The 19,482-nt window shown below is 43.7% G+C and overlaps 4 protein-coding genes and 1 non-coding gene across 7 annotated transcripts, besides 2 other annotated features; 2 read left to right on the top strand and 3 right to left on the bottom strand.

Annotated features, from left to right (window-relative positions):
• Positions 1 to 577: 577 nt before the first annotated feature.
• Positions 578 to 2,538: a mobile genetic element.
• Positions 2,539 to 2,900: 362 nt separating this feature from the next.
• On the bottom strand, positions 2,901 to 2,995 carry mir-4981 (mir-4981 stem loop). The gene has a single exon (NR_048060.1). It is a non-coding gene; the product is annotated as a mir-4981 precursor RNA (primary transcript).
• Positions 2,996 to 4,488: 1,493 nt separating this feature from the next.
• Positions 4,489 to 9,125, top strand: CG14762 (uncharacterized protein). Of its 2 annotated transcripts, none has more exons than NM_136502.4 (9): positions 4,489 to 5,172; positions 5,364 to 5,897; positions 5,962 to 6,184; positions 6,242 to 6,378; positions 6,449 to 6,601; positions 6,663 to 6,843; positions 6,933 to 7,072; positions 7,152 to 7,330; positions 7,699 to 9,125. In NM_136502.4, exons 2-9 carry the CDS (start codon positions 5,516 to 5,518, stop codon positions 7,714 to 7,716), a joined length of 1,413 nt encoding a protein of 470 aa, NP_610346.1. In that variant the 5' UTR covers positions 4,489 to 5,172; positions 5,364 to 5,515; the 3' UTR covers positions 7,717 to 9,125. The 2 variants fall into 2 exon arrangements, with proteins under 2 accessions (NP_610346.1, NP_001246198.1); NM_001259269.2 differs by having other exon boundaries at positions 7,152 to 7,473.
• Positions 9,126 to 9,181: 56 nt separating this feature from the next.
• Odc2 (Ornithine decarboxylase 2) lies at positions 9,182 to 10,998 on the bottom strand. The gene is made up of 6 exons (NM_057705.4): positions 10,711 to 10,998; positions 10,299 to 10,456; positions 9,949 to 10,246; positions 9,642 to 9,890; positions 9,443 to 9,511; positions 9,182 to 9,387 (listed from the first exon to the last, which is right to left on the bottom strand). The coding sequence occupies exons 1-6, from the start codon at positions 10,978 to 10,980 to the stop codon at positions 9,250 to 9,252; spliced, it is 1,182 nt and encodes a 393-aa protein (NP_477053.2). The 5' UTR covers positions 10,981 to 10,998; the 3' UTR covers positions 9,182 to 9,249.
• A 573-nt stretch (positions 10,999 to 11,571) lies between these two features.
• On the bottom strand, positions 11,572 to 13,420 carry Odc1 (Ornithine decarboxylase 1). The gene is made up of 6 exons (NM_057704.5): positions 13,124 to 13,420; positions 12,671 to 12,828; positions 12,318 to 12,615; positions 12,012 to 12,260; positions 11,813 to 11,881; positions 11,572 to 11,753 (listed from the first exon to the last, which is right to left on the bottom strand). The coding sequence occupies exons 1-6, from the start codon at positions 13,391 to 13,393 to the stop codon at positions 11,613 to 11,615; spliced, it is 1,185 nt and encodes a 394-aa protein (NP_477052.2). The 5' UTR covers positions 13,394 to 13,420; the 3' UTR covers positions 11,572 to 11,612.
• A 2,703-nt stretch (positions 13,421 to 16,123) lies between these two features.
• CG11191 (uncharacterized protein) lies at positions 16,124 to 17,754 on the top strand. Of its 2 annotated transcripts, none has more exons than NM_001299251.1 (2): positions 16,124 to 16,321; positions 16,494 to 17,754. In NM_001299251.1, the coding sequence occupies exons 1-2, from the start codon at positions 16,280 to 16,282 to the stop codon at positions 17,361 to 17,363; spliced, it is 912 nt and encodes a 303-aa protein (NP_001286180.1). In that variant the 5' UTR covers positions 16,124 to 16,279; the 3' UTR covers positions 17,364 to 17,754. The 2 variants fall into 2 exon arrangements, with proteins under 2 accessions (NP_001286180.1, NP_610345.1); NM_136501.1 differs by having other exon boundaries at positions 16,494 to 17,595.
• A 1,039-nt stretch (positions 17,755 to 18,793) lies between these two features.
• Positions 18,794 to 18,955: a mobile genetic element.
• Positions 18,956 to 19,482: the final 527 nt, after the last annotated feature.

Raw genomic sequence — 19,482 nt, 5'->3', positions numbered from 1 at the left:
AAATTCTGCTATTTTGAATTATATTTTGGAATGCGGAAGAAGCTAAAATTATTAATATTGTATATTTGAATACTTTAAAGTCGTTGAGTATATGTTATTTATAACATTATTGGATATATTTCTATATAAATTCATAAATAATTCATTACACATATCATTCAATAAGATTTCCAAATAATTAGGTTAGACGATGACACCGTTTCCAGCCCGCTAAATACGATTCCCAGTACGTTAAGTACCCACCTTAACGCACTTACAGATGAGGGAAATATTAAAAAAAAAAGCGAGTAGATGTGGAAAAGTGGAGGGCCGCAGCTCCTTTGTGGGCCGCTCAGCTTCCGGTTCACTCCGAATCACGTGTCAGGTAAATGTGGCGCACAACACTCCTTCATTAAGTTAATAACAGTTTTCCAAGTACAAAGTGAAATTGCGAAATTCCGCTTCACAATTTTTCAGCAACGCTTTCCCAGCCCCCCCCCCCTTCCGCACTCCCTTCCTTGGCGTTTTTTCGTGGGGCAACTGCAACTGTAACGCTGTAATTTGCCATCGCTTTGCCTTTTGATTCCTCGACGGTTTTAGCTCAAAGAAGCTGGGGTCGGAAAAATCGAATTTTTGAAATTTGAAAGCTGGAATCGTTTGCCCATTTTTTGCCCATGTTTGCCCACCAATTAGTTTTTTTTGCCCACGTCCAGTTTTTGAGATATGAATTTTCGAAAAAGTTCGAAAATTTTCGAAAATCAAAAATTTCGCTTTTTTCAAAATTTTTTTTTTTAAATCGCAATAACATCGTTTGCCCACGTTTGCCCACCCTTTAGAATTTTGAAAAAATTTATACTTTAGAAAATATAAGGCTTTTAAGTTTACCTCGGTCTAATCAGAGAGTAAATCGTTTGCCCATCTCTTAAAACCAAATATTATCAACAAAAAACGTTTGCCCAACCATTATTATTAGTTTTTATCGTTTGCCCACCCTTTAAAAAACCTTTAACAAAAATTTTTTTTCGATTGCCCACATTTAAAATACAACCAATTTCCTTAGCCAACCTCTTTAAAATAAAAATTTCCAATAAAAAAAGTTTGCCCACCATTTAAAACTAAATAATTTCGATTGCCCACCTTTTAAAACTAAATAATTTCGTTTGCCCATCCTTTAAAATTCATTTTTAACGTTTGCCCACCCTTTAAAAATAAATTATTTCGTTTGCCCACCCTTTAAAATTTGTTTTTTTCGTTTGCCCACTCTTAAAACTAAATAATTTCGATTGCCCACCTTTTAAAACTAAATAATTTCGTTTGCCCATCCTTTAAAATTCATTTTTAACGTTTGCCCACCCTTTAAAAATAAATTATTTCGTTTGCCCACCCTTTAAAATTTGTTTTTTTCGTTTGCCCACTCTTAAAACTAAATAATTTCGAAAATATTTTATTCCAGAATTTTCTTGAGCTTGGAGAGTGTTGATAAACATACATACATTTTTTTGCATATATATTATATTGCAATATAAAATATTTTCCATGAAATGAAACAATGATTAAGAAAAATTGATGTTACAATTCATGAATGATTAACACTATGGATATATTGAAAATGTATGTAAATATGTAAATAACTGTTCTTTTGTAAGTAACTGTGCTTTTGACGCCACATCTTACAATTATTACATACATATGTACAAATTTATTTTTAATAGGTGAAAAATCGAAAAAACCATTTTTAAGAGGTGGGCAAACGAAAAAAACAAATTTTAAAGGGTGGGCAAACGAAATAATTTATTTTTAAAGGGTGGGCAAACGTTAAAAATGAATTTAAAAGGATGGGCAAACGAAATTATTTAGTTTTAAAAGGTGGGCAATCGAAATTATTTAGTTTTAAGAGTGGGCAAACGAAAAAAACAAATTTTAAAGGGTGGGCAAACGAAATAATTTATTTTTAAAGGGTGGGCAAACGTTAAAAATGAATTTTAAAGGATGGGCAAACGAAATTATTTAGTTTTAAAAGGTGGGCAATCGAAATTATTTAGTTTTAAATGGTGGGCAAACTTTTTTTATTGGAAATTTTTATTTTAAAGAGGTTGGCTAAGGAAATTGGTTGTATTTTAAATGTGGGCAATCGAAAAAAAATTTTTGTTAAAGGTTTTTTAAAGGGTGGGCAAACGATAAAAACTAATAATAATGGTTGGGCAAACGTTTTTTGTTGATAATATTTGGTTTTAAGAGATGGGCAAACGATTTACTCTCTGATTAGACCGAGGTAAACTTAAAAGCCTTATATTTTCTAAAGTATAAATTTTTTCAAAATTCTAAAGGGTGGGCAAACGTGGGCAAACGATGTTATTGCGATTTAAAAAAAAAAATTTTGAAAAAAGCGAAATTTTTGATTTTCGAAAATTTTCGAACTTTTTCGAAAATTCATATCTCAAAAACTGGACGTGGGCAAAAAAAACTAATTGGTGGGCAAACATGGGCAAAAAATGGGCAAACGATTCCAGCTTTCAAATTTCAAAAATTCGATTTTTCCGACCCCAGCTTCTTTGAGCTGACGGTTTTGTTTGGTTTTGAATTACAACCGCCTCGCCCTCCCCGCCGGATTGTGTTTTACATCTTGATTATCTTCCGTTTGTTTATTCAGGACTCACACTCGCACTCGCTCACACAGCTCACCACACCCCCCATTAGCCTAGCAGCGAAGCGAAACACAATTTCCATTCAAATCCGTTCGAGGATAAGAAGTCAATCAGTCTTCAAAGTGTGAAGGATTTTGCACTTTGTCGCAGCCAAAGTCCGACCGTATGCTGATGTGGCTGTGGACTCCACCCGCACATCCCAAATCTCCCATCGCACTTCCCGCAGCAGCCTGTCGGCGAGAAAAGCCACAGTGCCACAGAATAGGAATCGAACTTAATCCACGAACAACCCCAAGACGCTGCTCGACCGGCCAAGGAATATCAAATTGAAACTTTGCGCCGGCCGAAGGCGTCTTGCGGGCACGTGGCCATGTGGCAGGGATAACCCAGGTTTTCGCTTCTTCAATTACCCTTTCGACGACGACGACGACGTCGTTCGTATTATGATAATCGCATCCTAATTGCGAGAAAATTACGCCCACGTGCTGCTGTAACCCGATCAGGAGTGCCATCAAAGGATACGCTGCTGGTGGAGCAGTCAGCTGGCGCAGTGAAAGTCGGGCTCGAACCTGACCCTTTCACTTGCTCATCTACAAGATACATATATCGAGTTCGCAGACCAATTGACGTAGGCCAATTCGAATGCTGTTTTCTTAGTAATTGAAATATATAATCATTCTTTGCAGATTCACGTAGTACTGAATTTTACCTGCGTTTCTATATTTTGTTGAATTTAAGAAATTTTCGATATCAACATCTTCGAAACATTGGCTGACCTAACATTATATTAAATCCTTATAAGTCCTAACAATAGTTGCAAGCATAAATGGTGCAAATCTGTAAACTAAAATTTAATTTAAAGCTGACAGCATGCATAACCTCAATTATTTTATAAATAAATGTTATTTAAAAAAAAAATTGATTAAATTTATAATTTAAAGCTGACAGCATGCATAACCTCAATTATTTTATAAATAAATGTTATTTAAAAAAAAATTGATTAAATTTATTATGATAAAGCAGTAGACACTGTTATGTCTAACAGTTACCATAACGCGGCTATAACAGAATTTGAATGAAGCAGTTTTCGTTTTATAGCATCGAGCAGTGCGCCGAGAGTCTATGTTATAACAGCTATAATAACATAAGTTATAGCAGAAAATAAGCAATTACCGGAAATAAGCTGTTAAACAAGCAGTACGCAGCATTTTTTGATTGGTTCATGTAAAATTCCATAGGTGGCGCTTTACATATGCAGCATTGCAAGGTAAAAATGATAAGATTGTTAAGTTATGCACAATACCGTTATTTTATTTTGCTTTTAAAATTTTTGACAAAATAATGTTTTTGGCCTATGATGGAATAAAAGCAAAACTTACTTACTGACAATGTAGAAAAGGTTTTGTTTGAAAAAGAACAATATGACTAATTTATTTGTTATATATATACGGCTGGCTTGAAGGAAAAGCTTTAGATTTGAAAATGTACACATACAAATGAAATATAATTTTTTTGAATACAACTGAGTATCATCATCAAATTCGTTTGATACTGATGACAGTGAAAAGTAGAATTAACTGCAAATTTCTAATAAAAATTGCAAATTGCGCATTACTTTTTTTATTGAAATTATTTTTGCAAAACAAATAGTCAAAGAACACTGACACTGTGACCTTAATTTTTTTTTCGAAAAATGCACCGACAGCTAGTGAACCTAACTATTGATAACAGCCGTGAATTCCCAAGTAGGAGTCACTACGTGATTGTTTTGAGCGCTGATTGGAGCTTTCGCTGAGCTTGGAAAAGCTCAAGCCACCCCCGATAGTCAACTCTGGTGCTATATTCAATTTCACGCTGAGAGCCTCAGTCCGCCATCGTCGGTTTTGCCAACCAAACGTGCTTCATTTTCCATCAATTGTCGCTTCGAACCGTTTCAAATATTTTCCGATTCTGGATTCAGGATTCGGGGGCTTGCCAGTGGAATTTCGCAGAGGATGCAACAGGATTGATACATTGCACGGAGGGCTGAGAGCCTCAAAGAGCGATTATAGCCTGATTAGACGGATCCTGGCTTGCCATTTTCAGTGGATGTAACGGAATCCAGTGGAAAAGCCCTGGGAAAAGCGCCTTCGATTCGATTCGATTCAATTTGATTCGATTCGATCCGATTCGAAACTGGGCTAACTGGACGATAAAGGCTGAGGCGAACAAAGGACCCTTCGAGGACTGTTGAATTAGTTAGAGGCGAAGCAACAAATACAAACAAACGGCCATTCAACAACCTCCCGACGTCGCCATATCGATTTTCCGTTACATCGTTATACACACACACTAACCCAGTTGGCACACAGCCATTACGCATACGCCCCATAGCCACCCCAGAAAGCGAGAAGAGCGTGCGGCTCCAGCTGCTCCACTCCATCCCACTCTGCGAAAATAGAGAGAGGGAGAGCCTGGCGGACTGGCGGACAGGCTTTGTTGCATCCCGCGACCACTGGAGGCATGTTTCATTTGGCACTCGCCAGCAGCGGACGGACAAACCATTTAGGTGAGAGAACCCTGGGGCCGGAGAGGAGCAGCAGTGGCGGCAGTAGCAGCAGTAGCAACACTAGCCACAGTGGCCGGACGGACAGCTCAATTGCGGGCAATTTATATTTAATCCGCGGGCACACAACCCAAATAAAAGCGCGCATTGTGCGCCCAATTGAATCCCCTAACCTCTTCTCCTTTCGCACACAGGGCTACGGCAATAGCCATTGTAGATAGCATTCACCAGCATCGGAATCCGCGACCAGTCACGACAGTGACGCTTTCTGCCGCGGAATAAGAAATCCTTCACCCAATCTCACAGTCGCCCCAACGAAATCGTAAGCCACCAGCAGGTGTTCAGCATGGCGGGAATTCAGCTGCAATCGGGATGCACGATGGTCGTGACGGTGGTGCTCCTGCTGCAGGTGCTTGTGATGGACCAGGTGCTCGGCCAGGGTCCACCGCAGACTCAAGTGTGTCCGGAGCAGAGCGAGATCGCGCCCTGCATCTGCACGGTGAAGAAGAACGGGCTGGACATCCTGTGCGAGACCACCGATCTGGCGCACATCACCAAGTCGATGGGCACGCTGAAGGGCAAGAGTCCCATCATCTTCTACCTGAAGCTTCGCCACAACAATCTGCCCAAGCTGCAGGGCTTCGTCTTCCTGGCCCTTGACATCCGTCACCTGACCATCCACAACAGCAGCCTGGCGGCCATCGAGGAGAACGCCCTCAGCTCGCTGGGTAACTAGTTGGACACCAGTTGGAAGTGGGGTTACCTAATCTTTTCTTTTTGCCGCACACACAGGAGCGGGACTGACGCAGCTGGATGTGTCCCTCAACCAAATGAAGACGGTGCCCTCGCAGGCTCTGCAACATCTGTTCCACCTGTTGATCCTTAATCTGAACCACAATAAAATCACCGTGATCCACAACAATGCCTTCGAGGGACTGGAGACCCTGGAGATTCTGACGCTCTACGAGAACAAGATTACACAGATCGATCCCGAGGCTTTCCGAGGACTTGAGGAGTAAGTTTAAGTGAATCTTTTCTTTTCCCTTTGCGCTTATCAAACCTCTTCTTTTAGCCATATTAAGCGCCTGAATTTGGGTGGCAACGATCTTACCAATATCCCGCAGAAAGCTCTTTCCATTTTGAGCACCTTAAAGAAACTGGAGATTCAGGAGAACAAGATACGAACTATCAGCGAAGGCGATTTCGAAGGTGCGTATTGCTAAACTTCCACAGTCTTCCACGTTATTGCTAACCTTTTTTGTACTTTGTATTTGAACAGGCTTGCAGAGCCTGGACTCATTGATTTTGGCCCACAACATGATCACCACCGTGCCTGCCAATGTGTTTAGTCACCTCACCCTGCTAAACTCCTTGGAGCTGGAGGGCAATAAGATCAGTGTGATTGACAAGGATGCCTTCAAGGGCCTAGAGGGTGGGTTGTCCTTCGGTGGGACTTTGCCATTCACTTTCTAATCTATTTTCTGTTTCCACAGAGAACCTGCAATATCTGCGCCTGGGTGATAACCAGATCCACACTATTCCCAGCGAGGCACTGCGTCCGCTGCACCGCCTTCGCCACTTGGACTTGCGCAACAACAATATCAATGTTTTGGCTGAAGATGCCTTCACTGGCTTTGGAGATTCCCTGACTTTCCTCAACCTGCAGAAGAACGAGTAAGATAATCCCCTGAAATTCCCCTTTTGCTATTTATTTTCACCAGATTTAATTACAATGATAATGAATTATATTCTCCTTTGGTTAGCATCAAGGTTCTGCCCAGTCTTCTGTTTGAGAACCTCAACTCGCTGGAAACGCTGAACCTGCAGAACAACAAGTTGCAGCGCATTCCGCAGGACATAATGGAGCCCGTCATCGACACCCTTCGCATCATCGATATCACCGGCAAGTCATAGGCACTTCAGCCCAGTCAAGCACCTAAAAGAACTAACCGAGCTAATCGAAATCCTTATTAACCGCGCAGATAACCCGCTGAACTGCTCCTGCGAGCTGACCTGGTTCCCCAAGCTGCTGGAGGACCTGAAGAACAAGGACGACGAAATGTCGCAGAAGAAGAAGCCGCTGTGCCACATGTCGCTGGACAACCGCGAGTACTTCGTGCAGGCCATGCCCACCGAGAAGATGCACTGCGCCGGCCTCAATGTGAGTCCCTCGCCGACCAGCGGCGGTCTAATGCGGATCCTGCAAGTGAACATCCTGGCCCAGATTGCCGTGTGTAGCGTGGCCTTTTTAACTAGCGTCTAAGCATCTAGCCGCTGTCCAGCTAGACGCGATGTTCTATGTGGGTCAGTTTCAGCTTCAGTTTCAGTTGCACACCCGTGATCAGTGATAGAATCTAACAGAGCGGTCGCCCCTCCAGTTCCATTCGGTTTGATTCGGTTGCCACATAACGAACCACCCAAAGCAAAAAATGCAAAAAGCTATCCCAGACCCCAGATCCCAGATCACAGACCTCTCGTACGCCCCCCACAAACCAATTCTGTGTTGTTGTATTGTATGTTTTCTTATAGATTATAGGGAATCCGTGAATTATGCAACTCTGCCAGTAATTAGACTCAGAAAGCACGCTTTTCGAACCAGCAGCAGGCCTCCCCCCAGCAAAGTTGCTGAGATGACGCCCCTGGAGAGGCACCACCACCACTATCCGGTCCACCCCCCACTGCACTCCGCTCCGGACGTGCACAGTAGCTCGACGAGAAGGGGAATGCTGGGATGATATTTACTTGTCCGCGGACATAGCTTAGTTATAAGGCTTGATTTAGGCACCAGTGCACCTGCGGAGGCCAAAACCAAAACCAAAACAGAAAGCTAAACAGAAACCTAAACCCAAACCAAAATCGAAACCCAAACATATCAGAATATTGTTACGTTTAAGCGAGAGATTTTGTTGTTACTCGCGTTAATCTGTACGAGTTTATCTGTGCAGCCTAGGGCTCCGTTTGCCCATCTATTATGTGTAGTCTATCGTCGTCTTGTCGTCGGTGTTGTGAGATACAATCATTACTAACGCGTTTCGTAGTCCCTCCGCCCGTTTCCAGACCTACCTTCAGCACCCAACCGATACCCAGTCGAAATTCGCAAGCTCCTCGAGTCCATGTGTCGTGTTAACCAATTCTCAGCAACCATGGCCAAATGTGGCTCCACTTTGGGTGCCAGAGGCGGGCGAAACAAAGCGAAGGCACAAGAGAAAGTAAGAAAATTTCATTTGCATCAATCACCAAGAACTGATTATGGAATAAGTAGTTTGTACTCTTTATTTGCCACAAACACGGGCAAACTCCCAAGAAATCCCAATTCCATAACCCATAACCCTTAATCCAAAAAGGGGCAACCCACGAAGGTCGAGAATGCATATCGTTATATTGTTATATTATATCGTGACATATCAAGAGCTCCCAGTAGTAAGACACTCGGATGGCTCGACACAGCTAATATAGTGACATTTTATAGAATTTACTTACATTTTTGAGGCATCTGACAAGTTTGATATATTTATGCAGAAGTGAATTAAGCAAATGCAGCGTGTATGCAGAGTGGAATTTTTGAAATTTTTTATACATATACTTTTATACACACATACATACGTACCTTTTCGATTATGTCTACGCAAACTAAGTTGTAATCCGATTAGCTATACTGACACTGACACTCCAAGTCCGCCCGATCCCCTACCCGCCTCCACACCAACCACGCGGTGGCTTAGGTCAGTAGCCACCCACTGGTGGGCGGTGGTGCAGCGGGAGCGGGCTCGGGTCCGGAAATATTTTCAAGAGAATGCGCCGCACCACCGATTCGGGTCAGTTTCCTTTGGCTAGAGCTGTTCTTTTCAAAATATTGCAAAACACTGAACCCCATCGAAAGCTGGGCTTACATAATGCTCTCCATGTGAGCAATCTGAAAATCTATCTAATAAAGAATCCATGTTGGTTACAAATGCAAGCGAGAGTTTTCTTTACGTCGTGATACTACTGAAATGCGTGGTCTTAATTACATAAAAAGATATTTGCAAATTTTAATTTTAAGTTGAGCATAACAAGTATTGTTCTTAGAGTACGGTAAAGTTACTTTGCCTTGAAGAACCTGGTCTCCGGAACATCGAATCCATTAAAGGGACTGGCGATGGGCATGGTGTAGGCTCCCATATTGCGAAAGCCTAATAGATCGCCCGGATTCAAGTTGGGCAATAGCAAGTCCGATATCTGAAGGCGAGGTGGTGAAAGTTATTATGTTGAAAGTCTTTAGAAACTCACTTACCTTATCCATAGCATCGCAGCTGGGTCCCCAAATCACAGACTTGAGTTTTGGCAAGCTCTCGGCTTCGTCCTGGAATCGGAGGACAATTTATTATTACTTGAACTATTTAATCAATAATTTAATACTATAAATACTGTTTAAGCACTTTTAAAAAAGTTGTTAAATGATAAAAACAATTGGAGCACACTTCTCTTCTTACCAAGTAGAGCTCGGGAGCCACCTCTTCAGGGTAGTAAAACATTCCTGCGAACGCTCCGAAGATTCCATCATTCAGGTAGTACATCATGGTGTCCAGCTTGCCATCCTTGCTGCGGACTTCCCGCTTGGCATGTACCTTGCAGATCAATGTGTATGCGGCCTCCACAAAGAAGCGTCCTGGCTCGGAAATGATTCGGATACGCTTATCGGGAAAACGCAGCTCCACTGATGTGTTTACCGACTGCGCTATCTATAAGGAATGTGTTTCATCAACAATAGCTCGAAATCTAGTCAATTGCTGTACCCACTTCCTCGAACATCTCATCATCAATGCCAGGAAAGCCACCGCCAACATCCAATAGTTCCATCTTGTGACCTATCATCTCGCCGACCTTAAAGATGTTTTCCGCCTTCTCGATGGCCCGATCGTAGGCCTCCACCTCGCTGCATCCGGAGCCCACGTGGAAACTGGTACCGGTTACCTTCAAACCTAAGGCCTTGGCCAGAAGCATTAGGGCTGCGGCGTCCGCCTCCGCATCGCATCCGTATTTGTCGCCCAAGGGGCACAGCGCCTTTTTAGCCTCACTTTTGAACCTCACGATGAGGCTGGAATAACGAAACATATCACTACCAGAAGCTCAGATACGTATAGACTTACTTGGAGTCGGGATAGTGTTTTCTCAGCTTGTAAATCTCGTACTCGTTATCCACCGTACCGTTGACCACCTGCTGCTCCTTGGCGTACCTCAAGTGGCTAGCAGGACGACAGGGATGTGCGAAGATAATGCGCTCAGGCGAAACGCCAAGTCCCAGGACCTGAAGGAGTACATGGAAGTTATGGGAATGGGTAGAGAATAAATGAATAAATCTAAGCGTATTCTTTTCATTCAATACCGATCTTCATTTATTTTAGTGAATTCAACTGATAATTGTCGTTTTGAATCTTATGACATTTAGATTTGATTTGTTTCCATATTGTTATTATTCGCCATTTAATCCATCGATTCAAGGTCGATCTCAAATTTGGAAGCTTGGAATACCCAATACTCGGAAAGCGCATCCGTACTTACCAACTTAAGTTCGTTTTTGGAGGCGCAGTCGAATCCAGTTCCGAGATCCGCCAGAAACTTGACCACCACCGGATCGTCGTTGCACTTGACGGCATAGTGGGGCTCAATCCTGGGCATAAGCTTGTGCCAGAGACGGAGCTTCCGCTCCAGGCTGGACAAGTCACAGATGTTGAGGGCCTGGTCCAGATGTTCTAGGTCTGCCTGCTCGATAACCTTGCGAATGTTGAGCTCTTCATCGTAGTATTGTATTCTTAGGTCTCCGTTCACCATCTCGATTAGACTGATACTGATACAAATGTGGTCTGCCTGCCCACAGAGAGTCCCAGCTTTGGGATTATCTATTAGGAAGTGACAAAAACATTATTTATACATAAACGATGTCGACTTTGGACATGAGATGGATTGCTTTTCGGTTTTTTTTTTTCAAGGTCTACGCATCCGTAAATTATGCTACGAGTCAAGTCAACAAATTTATTAAACTAGAACTGGTGGCAATTAAAGTTCCAGTTCATTTGCATGATTGATTTCTAGGCAAATTATAAGAAACTGATACTTAAGATATATTTGATGGATGACAATTTTGGGCTTTTATCGCTTACTGCCTTTTAAATAGATGATTTGTGTGACTTAGAACTATTAGCGAAAAGTATGACAGATCTACTGACTTTCATAGTAACATTACCGTAAGTTGTGAGATCCAAAATTGTTTACGCATGAATTCCCAGCTACGAAATACACATCTCAAATGCTCCTTTTACATACATGAAGATATTTATGGGCCTAACAATCCACCAGCCAGGTATTTTTATAAACCCAAGTCTACTACATATAAAAGTTGTAAGCAAGTAAACAATAGAGAGTCCACAAAATGTTGGTTTTATTGGATTGAGTAAGTGATTTAGTCATATAGCTTGGAAGTACAGGGTCTTGGGGACTTCGAATCCATTGAATGCACTGGCAATGGGCATGGTGTAGGCGCCCATGTTTCGGAATCCCAAAAGATCGCCTCGGTTTAGGTTGGGCAAGTGCAGGTCCTCCGAAATCTGAAGAAGAAATAAAACATTACTTGGTATTGCTAAGTTTCAAGCAACATTTGACTTACCTTATCTAGGGCGTCACAACTTGGCCCCCAAATCAAGGACTTTAGGTGTGGCAAAGATTCTGCATTGTCCTGTGGGAAAATGAAGTGAATTGGGTCTTAAAAACATGTAGAGGTCTGAGCTATTCAAGGGGAACCCCTCTTCTTTTTAACAATGTTCAATGACAACTAAAATAATGCATATGATAATGGACAATCTTACCAGATAATGCTCTGCAATCACCACTTGATGGTCGTACAGAATGCAGTTGAAGGACCCATAGACGCCGTCATTCAGATAGTACATTACGGTGTCCAGTTTGCCAGCTTCGTTCCTGATCTCCCGCTTGGCGTGGATCTTGCAAACCAAGGTGCAGGCTGCCGCCACAAAGAAGCGTCCTGGTTCGGCGATTATGTGAACGCGTTCGTCGGGAAAATGACGCTGCACCGAGGTATTCACACTTTCGGCTATCTGTAAAAAGTTTCCTCTGAGCAATTGCTTCAAAATCCTCTGCTTACTGCATTACACCTTCTCAAACTTTACGTCATCGCTGCCAGGGAACCCACCGCCAATGTCCAGAAAGTCCATGTCATAGCCCAGTAGTGCGCCGAACTTGAAGAGGTTCTTGGCCTTCTTGATGGCCCGATCGTAGGCCTGCAGCTCGCTGCATCCGGAGCCGACGTGGAAACTGGTGCCGGTCACCTTCAGCTCCAAGGATTTGGCCAGCAGCATTAGGGCCGCTGCATCCACATCCGCATCACAGCCAAATTTGTCGCCCAGTGGGCACTGTGCCTCCTTGGCCTCGCTCTTGAATCTCACGATCAGGCTGGATAACAACGTATAGATATACTAATGATCGCATCCGACGGTAGTGCACCTACTTGGAGTTGGGATAGTGCGTGTGCAGCTTGTATACCTCGAACTCATTGTCCACCGTTCCGTTGGACACCTGGTGCTCCTTGGCGTACTCCAGATGGCTGACAGGGCGGCAGGGATTGGCGAAGATGATACGCTCCGGCGAGACATCGAAGCCCAAGACCTTTGAATTGAATTCATGAAAAGAATAATAAAGTTATTAAATTATACGAAATTCCGACAAGTAATCAAATACCAATGTCTGGGCTCTAGAACAACACGTGTTAATCGCTTGAAAAATGAAAACCTACATTCAGAAATTGATAAGGCCCAGAATTACGTTCCATTACTTGGAACATGACTATATAGTACTTTGTACTAAAGTATTTATAAAAACATATTAGTGTGGCACCAAAAACTATGAGATGCACTACCAGGACTTAAGGCACTTGTATATGTAGTAACTATTCCCAACCCACCAGCTTGACTTCGTTTTTGGAGGCGCAGTCGAATCCGGCTCCCAGCTGGGCCAGCAGCCTGACCACCATTGGATCGTCATTGCACTTGACGGCGTAGAAGGGCTTGATCCTGGGCAGGAGCTTCTGCCAGAGGCGCAGCTTACGCTCCACGCTAGACAGGTCGCAGATGTTGAGGGCCTGGTCCAGGCGCTGCAGGTCGCACTCCTCGATCACCCGGCGGATGTTGAGCTCGCGTTCGTAGAACTGGATTTCAGGGGTAGCGGCCGCCATCTCGGAAAGATCTCAACTGAGTGAGTGAGTGGGGCGCTCGAGACGCGGCTAATCCCATACTAGAGGTGTTATCAGTCAACGACTTGTGCTCGAATCGCAACAGACTTGCGAAACATTTGGAAACACGCTCCGTAAACGTTCCTCGCTCGGCGGGAAACAATGAGGCTCTAATTAGCGGCAAAGGTCAAGCGATTGGCCGTTACCCTCCCCTCCTCACTCCTATCCAGCCCAGTGATATTTGCCAGAATGCATTATTTACAACCAACAATATTTGGCATCGTAAATAATTTTAATGCCTGCGCGCGGCTGCACGGGCATGTAAAAGTAATAAAATGTAAATTTCGAACGCCAACTGTGTGTCAACCGAGTGGCCATCGAGTCGCGCATAATCGACACTTGCCCCGCGGACACGGGGCACTTCAAATCGGAATGGCATCAAACCCAAACCCCTAGACACCCCTAGCAAATTCCACGGCAATGACAATGGTAATAATAATAGCAATAGAAGTGGAAAGGAGGGTTGTTGTGGTCTGTGGCACGGCCAATTTAGCAACCCTCGACTGGGTCCGAACGGCAATTAAAAATTAAAATCTAACTTTCGTAATCGATATTGGCAATTGCAGTTGCCGACTTGCCGGCTTGCCGGATTGTCCTATCAATCAACCTTTAATTGGCCAAACCCATCAATATTTTTTTCCGCACACCCTTTGGCCTTCGGCGAAGATGTTGCCGGCGAAAGGAGTTAGGATCCCCAGAATGATAACTGTCAGAAAGCGCGGACAAAAGTATTGACTATTGAGCGATGGCCGCGAAACGTATATCTTGTCATGCTCAAAAATCGAGGCGAGCCGCTTTCATCCGAATCATTGCGATTCGATTGCAATTTGCTGCGAGTGTCATCATTCACTCGAATTCAGTTTTCCAGCTCCGATGCGATTTCAAAACTAACCCGAACCGCAGCGAGCACTCCCCACTTTGAGTGATGTGTCAAATCGACGACAGGCCGAAAAGTGCTCACAAAAAAATTCGAAATCTAAATCGGAATGGGAATTGGAATGCCAGGCACTCGAGCCATGTTGAATTGTAAAACTGGTTTCGCCTTTTTTAACACCTAAATGCGTTTAAATCATTCGCCCAAATTGCCGGAAATTTACATGCGAATGTCATTAGTTCAGTCGTCAGTCCCAGCCCTTCCCATGCCAATTGATTTGCTTTCTAAATCCATTGCAACTACGCTAGTCGATGGGAAAGTCAAATGAGAAACATAAGTAAATAGTTTATATTTCGAAAAACTATTGTACTTAAGTATTCGCTCCCTGAAAGTATCAAATTTCAGCAAATGCGAGGAAGAATCGGGGTCACCAAACTCAAATCGTCTGCGCAACACAAGTTTATTACACACATTTTCATGAGTCTGTAGATAAGCAAGCACATCAAAACACTCCTTTTTATAAGAGAACTTTAAAACGATTTCTTTACTCAAGTTCATCGACGTAGTTAAACATTTAATAATATTGTAGCTTAAATGAATATACTTTACTAGGCGATAACCCTGTTGTTTTGACAAATTTCAATATTTATTCTTATTCTTGAAATCTAGCACTAATCGGTGATCAATCTTATAAGCATTTTATAAGGTGATTAAAATTGAACCCAGAGAATGTCCCAAAAAATCTCATAAGCATTTTATAAGGTGATTAAAATTAAACCCAGAGAATGTCCCAAAAAATAGGCCCCGAAAACCTGAAAAGAATCTTGTCGGAATAATAAATGGCGGTTTGTAAAGTATCCTATTTTCAAAACGGACATGTTTAGAGGTGAAAATGTAATTAACATTTTTCTAAAGGGCTGTTGTTTTCGAATCAAAAGTTCGCTGTTTTGTTTAGTCGGTGGTAGAAATGCAACCAATATTTTATTTTTATATTATTTTCTCTACCATAAATTTTCTGTTCACAGGAAAAAGTCCCTTCCACTTCAGCATTCATGGCATTGACACACTATTTATAACGCAATTCGCATGGCACACCAATTCCCATAGTTACATAGTTACGTGGACACCTCCCGCAAATTTAGCGGCGACCCTCTCCGCAAATAGTTTCATAATATACCTGCCACGGAAGGCAGCGTCAAGTTGGCGCCCGCATCGGCACACGAACCGTTATAATCAGGGAGCCGGACTCACCTTTTGGCCCTTCGGAGCACCCCAGCCCAGACACTTGACCGGCTATTCGAGGGCCGTCGGGTCAGGGACTCCGTCGAGGGGGGGGGGAGTGGGCTCTAAGCCGGGCCATTACCGCATTAGCGACGACCCACTCGAGATTCCCAATCTGTGCGCCAGGATCATACTGCGCCTGTGCCGGCAGAGGCTCTCAGCTGGCACAGCTTGCACTGCTCCCCAGTACACTGGGCAAAACCACACAATAGAATTTCAGAATATTTCAGACTTAAAACTGAGTTTAAGCTAATCGATAGATCAACTATATACCATTTAAAGGTTCTTTATTTAAAACAATGCTTACAAATATCTTTAAATGATTTAATGGAATTAAATAGCATGATTCCAATGTGTTTAGGGTTTTCTAAAGTTAAATTTTCAACTTTTACCACTTCAAACATTTCATTTTTCTGCGTGCACTCGAGCCGCTGTCGCGAGGATGAGTCACTGGGCAGGAGCGCCGCATGGGGCGTCCTTGCTCCACCTGCGAGTGTTCGCCGCGGCGCTTCCTCGTTCAGTTTTGTTTGGATAGCCCAACGGGTTGCAGCGGCGATGAGGCAAATGCCCCGGCTAACGGACGCAACTCCGATGGAAGGGCAACAATAGCCACTGTAATTGCAGCGTTCAATTAGGGAGGTACAAAGCGACAGCGACACAAAGACATCGTCAGCATGTCGCACTTGCTGAGGCGCACCAAGAAGTCCTGTCTGAAGGTTAGTCCTCGCGTGGCGCCCAAATGGGTGGCCATCTATAGGAAATCGATGGCGACCCGCGCCGCATGAGAATGTTCAGTAAAGTTCGCATGCCCGTGCTTTCGGCACGTTAATCATACGCCGCGTTGGCCGCTAACGCTATGTTTATCCGTATCGATTTCTGTCCTTGCAGTTCCTGCGCAAGATATCGACTTCAAAGCAGCTCTTTGTCCAGCGGCTGGACGAGGAGGACGGGGACGACGAGGAGGTGGAGGAGGAGCTCAACCTGCAGCGAGATCTGGAGCTGGATGTGAACAGCAACTGTCCGGTGACGGAGGCCATCTACGAAGAGCTGCAGCTGAGCGAGTGCAACCAGGCCTTGGACTTGGCCACCTCCAAGGAGGTGGAGGTGGAGGAACTGCAGCCAGCGGCCAAGCATGACCTGCGCACCAAATACATGATGAGCTGCGGCAACTACGAGGTGTTGGACACACCACTAACGACCATCGAGTTCGAGCGGGTGAAATACAAGGCGAATGTACGCTACCTGCGGCACACGCCCTCCAATTCCAGTCTGGATCTGCAGCTGGAGGAACAGAAGGAGGAGCAGCCAGAGCAGCAGCAGCAGCAGCAGGCTACTCCGCGGAAACAGCAAGTGCTGCAGCAGGCAACTCCTAGGAAACAACAAGTGCAGCAAAGGATTCCCACGCCCAGCCGCTACCATCCCTGCAGTATCAGCCTGGGCTCCAAGCTGGAGGGCAACTACCACAGCGTGGTGATCATGGAGCCACCGCACGACGACTTCCCCATTGTTAAGTGGGACATCAACGGGAACTCCCTGGACGACGACGCCTGCGATCGCTGGGATGACTTCGAAGCCAGGTGGCGGCAGGCGGCGGCGGCCACCAGATCCCTCTCCCAGTCGCAAAAGTCCAGCCACCAGTCCAGCTCCTGCACCCTGGAGACCTGGGTGGACGACACGGAGCCCCTCAGCCTGGAGCTGCACCGACACGACAATGCAGTAGGCGGAAACAACTGCAATCTTTGCCTTAGGAGCTTCTGAGACCGGAAACGGACACTCGGCGGCTTTGTAACCTCCACTTTGCGTCCAGCGATAGAGCACGAAAACCAGTCTTGTGAGAATTACCTACATACGAGTATATTATACATATATGTAATCGAGTATTTGAGTCGGTAGACCGCAATTTTCATTATAGAAAGTTGTTTTCGAGAATATCCATTAACAATAAAGTGTGTATGTGTGTGCGGCGCCATACCTTTGGCTCCATACCTTGAGTAATGCACTTCAGAATGCGAATACGAATGCGAATGCCCTGTGCCCCGTGGGTGGGAGTAAGTTCATCGCCCACCCATCCATCCATCGATCCATTCCGGCGCACGACCCGCACGTGTGCTGGACGCTCGTGAGAATCCGTAGACCTTTGGCTTTCCCACGAGCCACGGCTGCGATTTCGTGGGTTCGTCCCGTTGTCGGTGGTGCAACTTGCCCGCCACTATTCATCCACTTGATTTGGGGTGGGTTCCGGCGATTCGGAGCGAGTTTGTCCCACGCTGGCACTGCCACTGGCATTGGCCATTAGACATTAGGCATTTTCACTTTGCTGCTTGCCGCACTCGAAACCTGAGCGACAGCATGCCGAATCAAATGAAAAGCACTTTTTATAATTTTCGATTTTGATGTACGTTTTTGAAATTGATACGGGGCTCCATTATAGTCAAGCTTACGCCTCGACCATCGAAATTAATCGAGAAAATGGGAGAAATGCTACACTAAATCATTTTGTGGGGGAGAATAACTAATGATATTTCCAGTTATATGCGAAATTGCAACATATAATAGTAAAGGGATATAAAAGTATATACAATAGTATAGGGATTCATATAGCAATATTGGGATTCTTTAGGGTGACAGGACAAAGGAGTTGAAATGAACATTTTAACATAGATATCTACAGAAGAATTATTTTTGCATAACGATAATTCAAGTATAGTTTTTATTAGGGAAAGTTATGTCAAACCACAACGTACATATATATGTAAATATATCAGCTCCACCGTATACTGTTTTTCATTCGCATTTTAATTGTTTTTAATCTACTGCTAGCTTTAAACACACATTCCGTGCGGCTGATATAAGAAATAATGGGAAATTTTGGATGAAATAGTTTATCATAATAAAATTTATAGGTAATATTGACATTGATCAGCTTGTTATATTGAATTTATGAACACAATACTGTCAAAATATATTACATTAAAGTTAATGGGGAAACATTAACCAAAACAGACAGAACGTTAATTTCGATGTTAACTATCTCAGCTTGTAAAATCATTAGAAAAACTGACAAATTTTGGTGGAATAGCGATCAAAGCTGTCAAAAAAAATAGTGAAATCAAAAATATCAAAACATTTTTCAAAAGTTTTAGATTGACAGCTTGTGGCCATTAGACTGGGAGTGGCCAAAATATTTTTAAAAAATATGACAATTTTGCAAAAGTATGGACGTGGCAGTTTTAGCCGGTTTGTGTCCTTAAGAGTAGGCGTTGCAATCTTCTGTAACAATCTAGCTCTTAATCCTAGTAACTAGTTTTACATTCATGCTTTTATAGTTCCCGAGAGCTCAGCGTTCATACAATTACAAGGAACAATTAAGGAAGTTATAAGATTAGCCAATTCAGCAAAAAATTTAGAATGGATTAAATCATGTGAATATTCGAAATGCAGTGACAAAGCGCATCTAAGAGTTTATAATGGCAAATCAAAAAGATAAAGAAAAAGATAAAGCTCACGTCTGCTTTTTCGTAAAATTGTACAACATATTTACGTTTTACCGTCGCCATCCAAGTTCCTTATATCCCTTTGTGATGAAACGCTGCTTTCGATAACATTAAAGTGAATTATTTCCGCATTAGCATATTTCTAGGTAAACAAGTCGATTTTACCTCGGGCAATTTCTAGGTCAACTTCGGTCACCTGCTGCCGCAGTCGTTGTTATCTCGTCTCCTGCTCCTGCTTCTGCACCTGTGGATGTTCCCGTTCCCATTCCGGACCCGGGATGCCGCAACCTTGAGCCGGCACTGACCTAGAACTGTGTGGGCCACCCACCAGCACGCGTCCCACTGCACAGATAGAGGTCAACGGCGGCTGTTGCACTTGTTGG

This window comes from Drosophila melanogaster, chromosome 2R, assembly GCF_000001215.4.
Source record: "Drosophila melanogaster chromosome 2R".
Lineage (NCBI taxonomy): Eukaryota > Metazoa > Arthropoda > Insecta > Diptera > Drosophilidae > Drosophila > Drosophila melanogaster.
The sequence above is the reverse complement of the archived record's forward strand: the minus strand, read 5'-3'. Positions and strand labels throughout refer to the sequence as shown.

Bases quoted from the DNA above. Each gene is read 5' to 3' on its own strand.
- CG14762 (NM_001259269.2), top strand. From the start codon at position 5,516: ATGGCGGGAATTCAGCTGCAATCGGGATGCACGATGGTCGTGACGGTG. The intron at 6,602-6,662 runs GTGGGTTGTCCT...CTGTTTCCACAG, and splicing joins TGCCTTCAAGGGCCTAGAGG to AGAACCTGCAATATCTGCGC. The intron at 6,844-6,932 runs GTAAGATAATCC...TCCTTTGGTTAG, and splicing joins CTCAACCTGCAGAAGAACGA to CATCAAGGTTCTGCCCAGTC.
- Odc2 (NM_057705.4), bottom strand. From the start codon at position 10,980: ATGGTGAACGGAGACCTAAGAATACAATACTACGATGAAGAGCTCAAC. The intron at 10,247-10,298 runs GTAAGTCTATAC...TCGTTATTCCAG, and splicing joins AAACACTATCCCGACTCCAA to CCTCATCGTGAGGTTCAAAA. The intron at 9,388-9,442 runs GTAAGTGAGTTT...CCTCGCCTTCAG, and splicing joins GCTGCGATGCTATGGATAAG to ATATCGGACTTGCTATTGCC.
- Odc1 (NM_057704.5), bottom strand. From the start codon at position 13,393: ATGGCGGCCGCTACCCCTGAAATCCAGTTCTACGAACGCGAGCTCAAC. The intron at 12,829-13,123 runs GTGGGTTGGGAA...TTCAATTCAAAG, and splicing joins CCAAAAACGAAGTCAAGCTG to GTCTTGGGCTTCGATGTCTC. The intron at 12,616-12,670 runs GTAGGTGCACTA...GTTGTTATCCAG, and splicing joins ACGCACTATCCCAACTCCAA to CCTGATCGTGAGATTCAAGA.
- CG11191 (NM_001299251.1), top strand. From the start codon at position 16,280: ATGTCGCACTTGCTGAGGCGCACCAAGAAGTCCTGTCTGAAG. The intron at 16,322-16,493 runs GTTAGTCCTCGC...CTGTCCTTGCAG, and splicing joins CCAAGAAGTCCTGTCTGAAG to TTCCTGCGCAAGATATCGAC.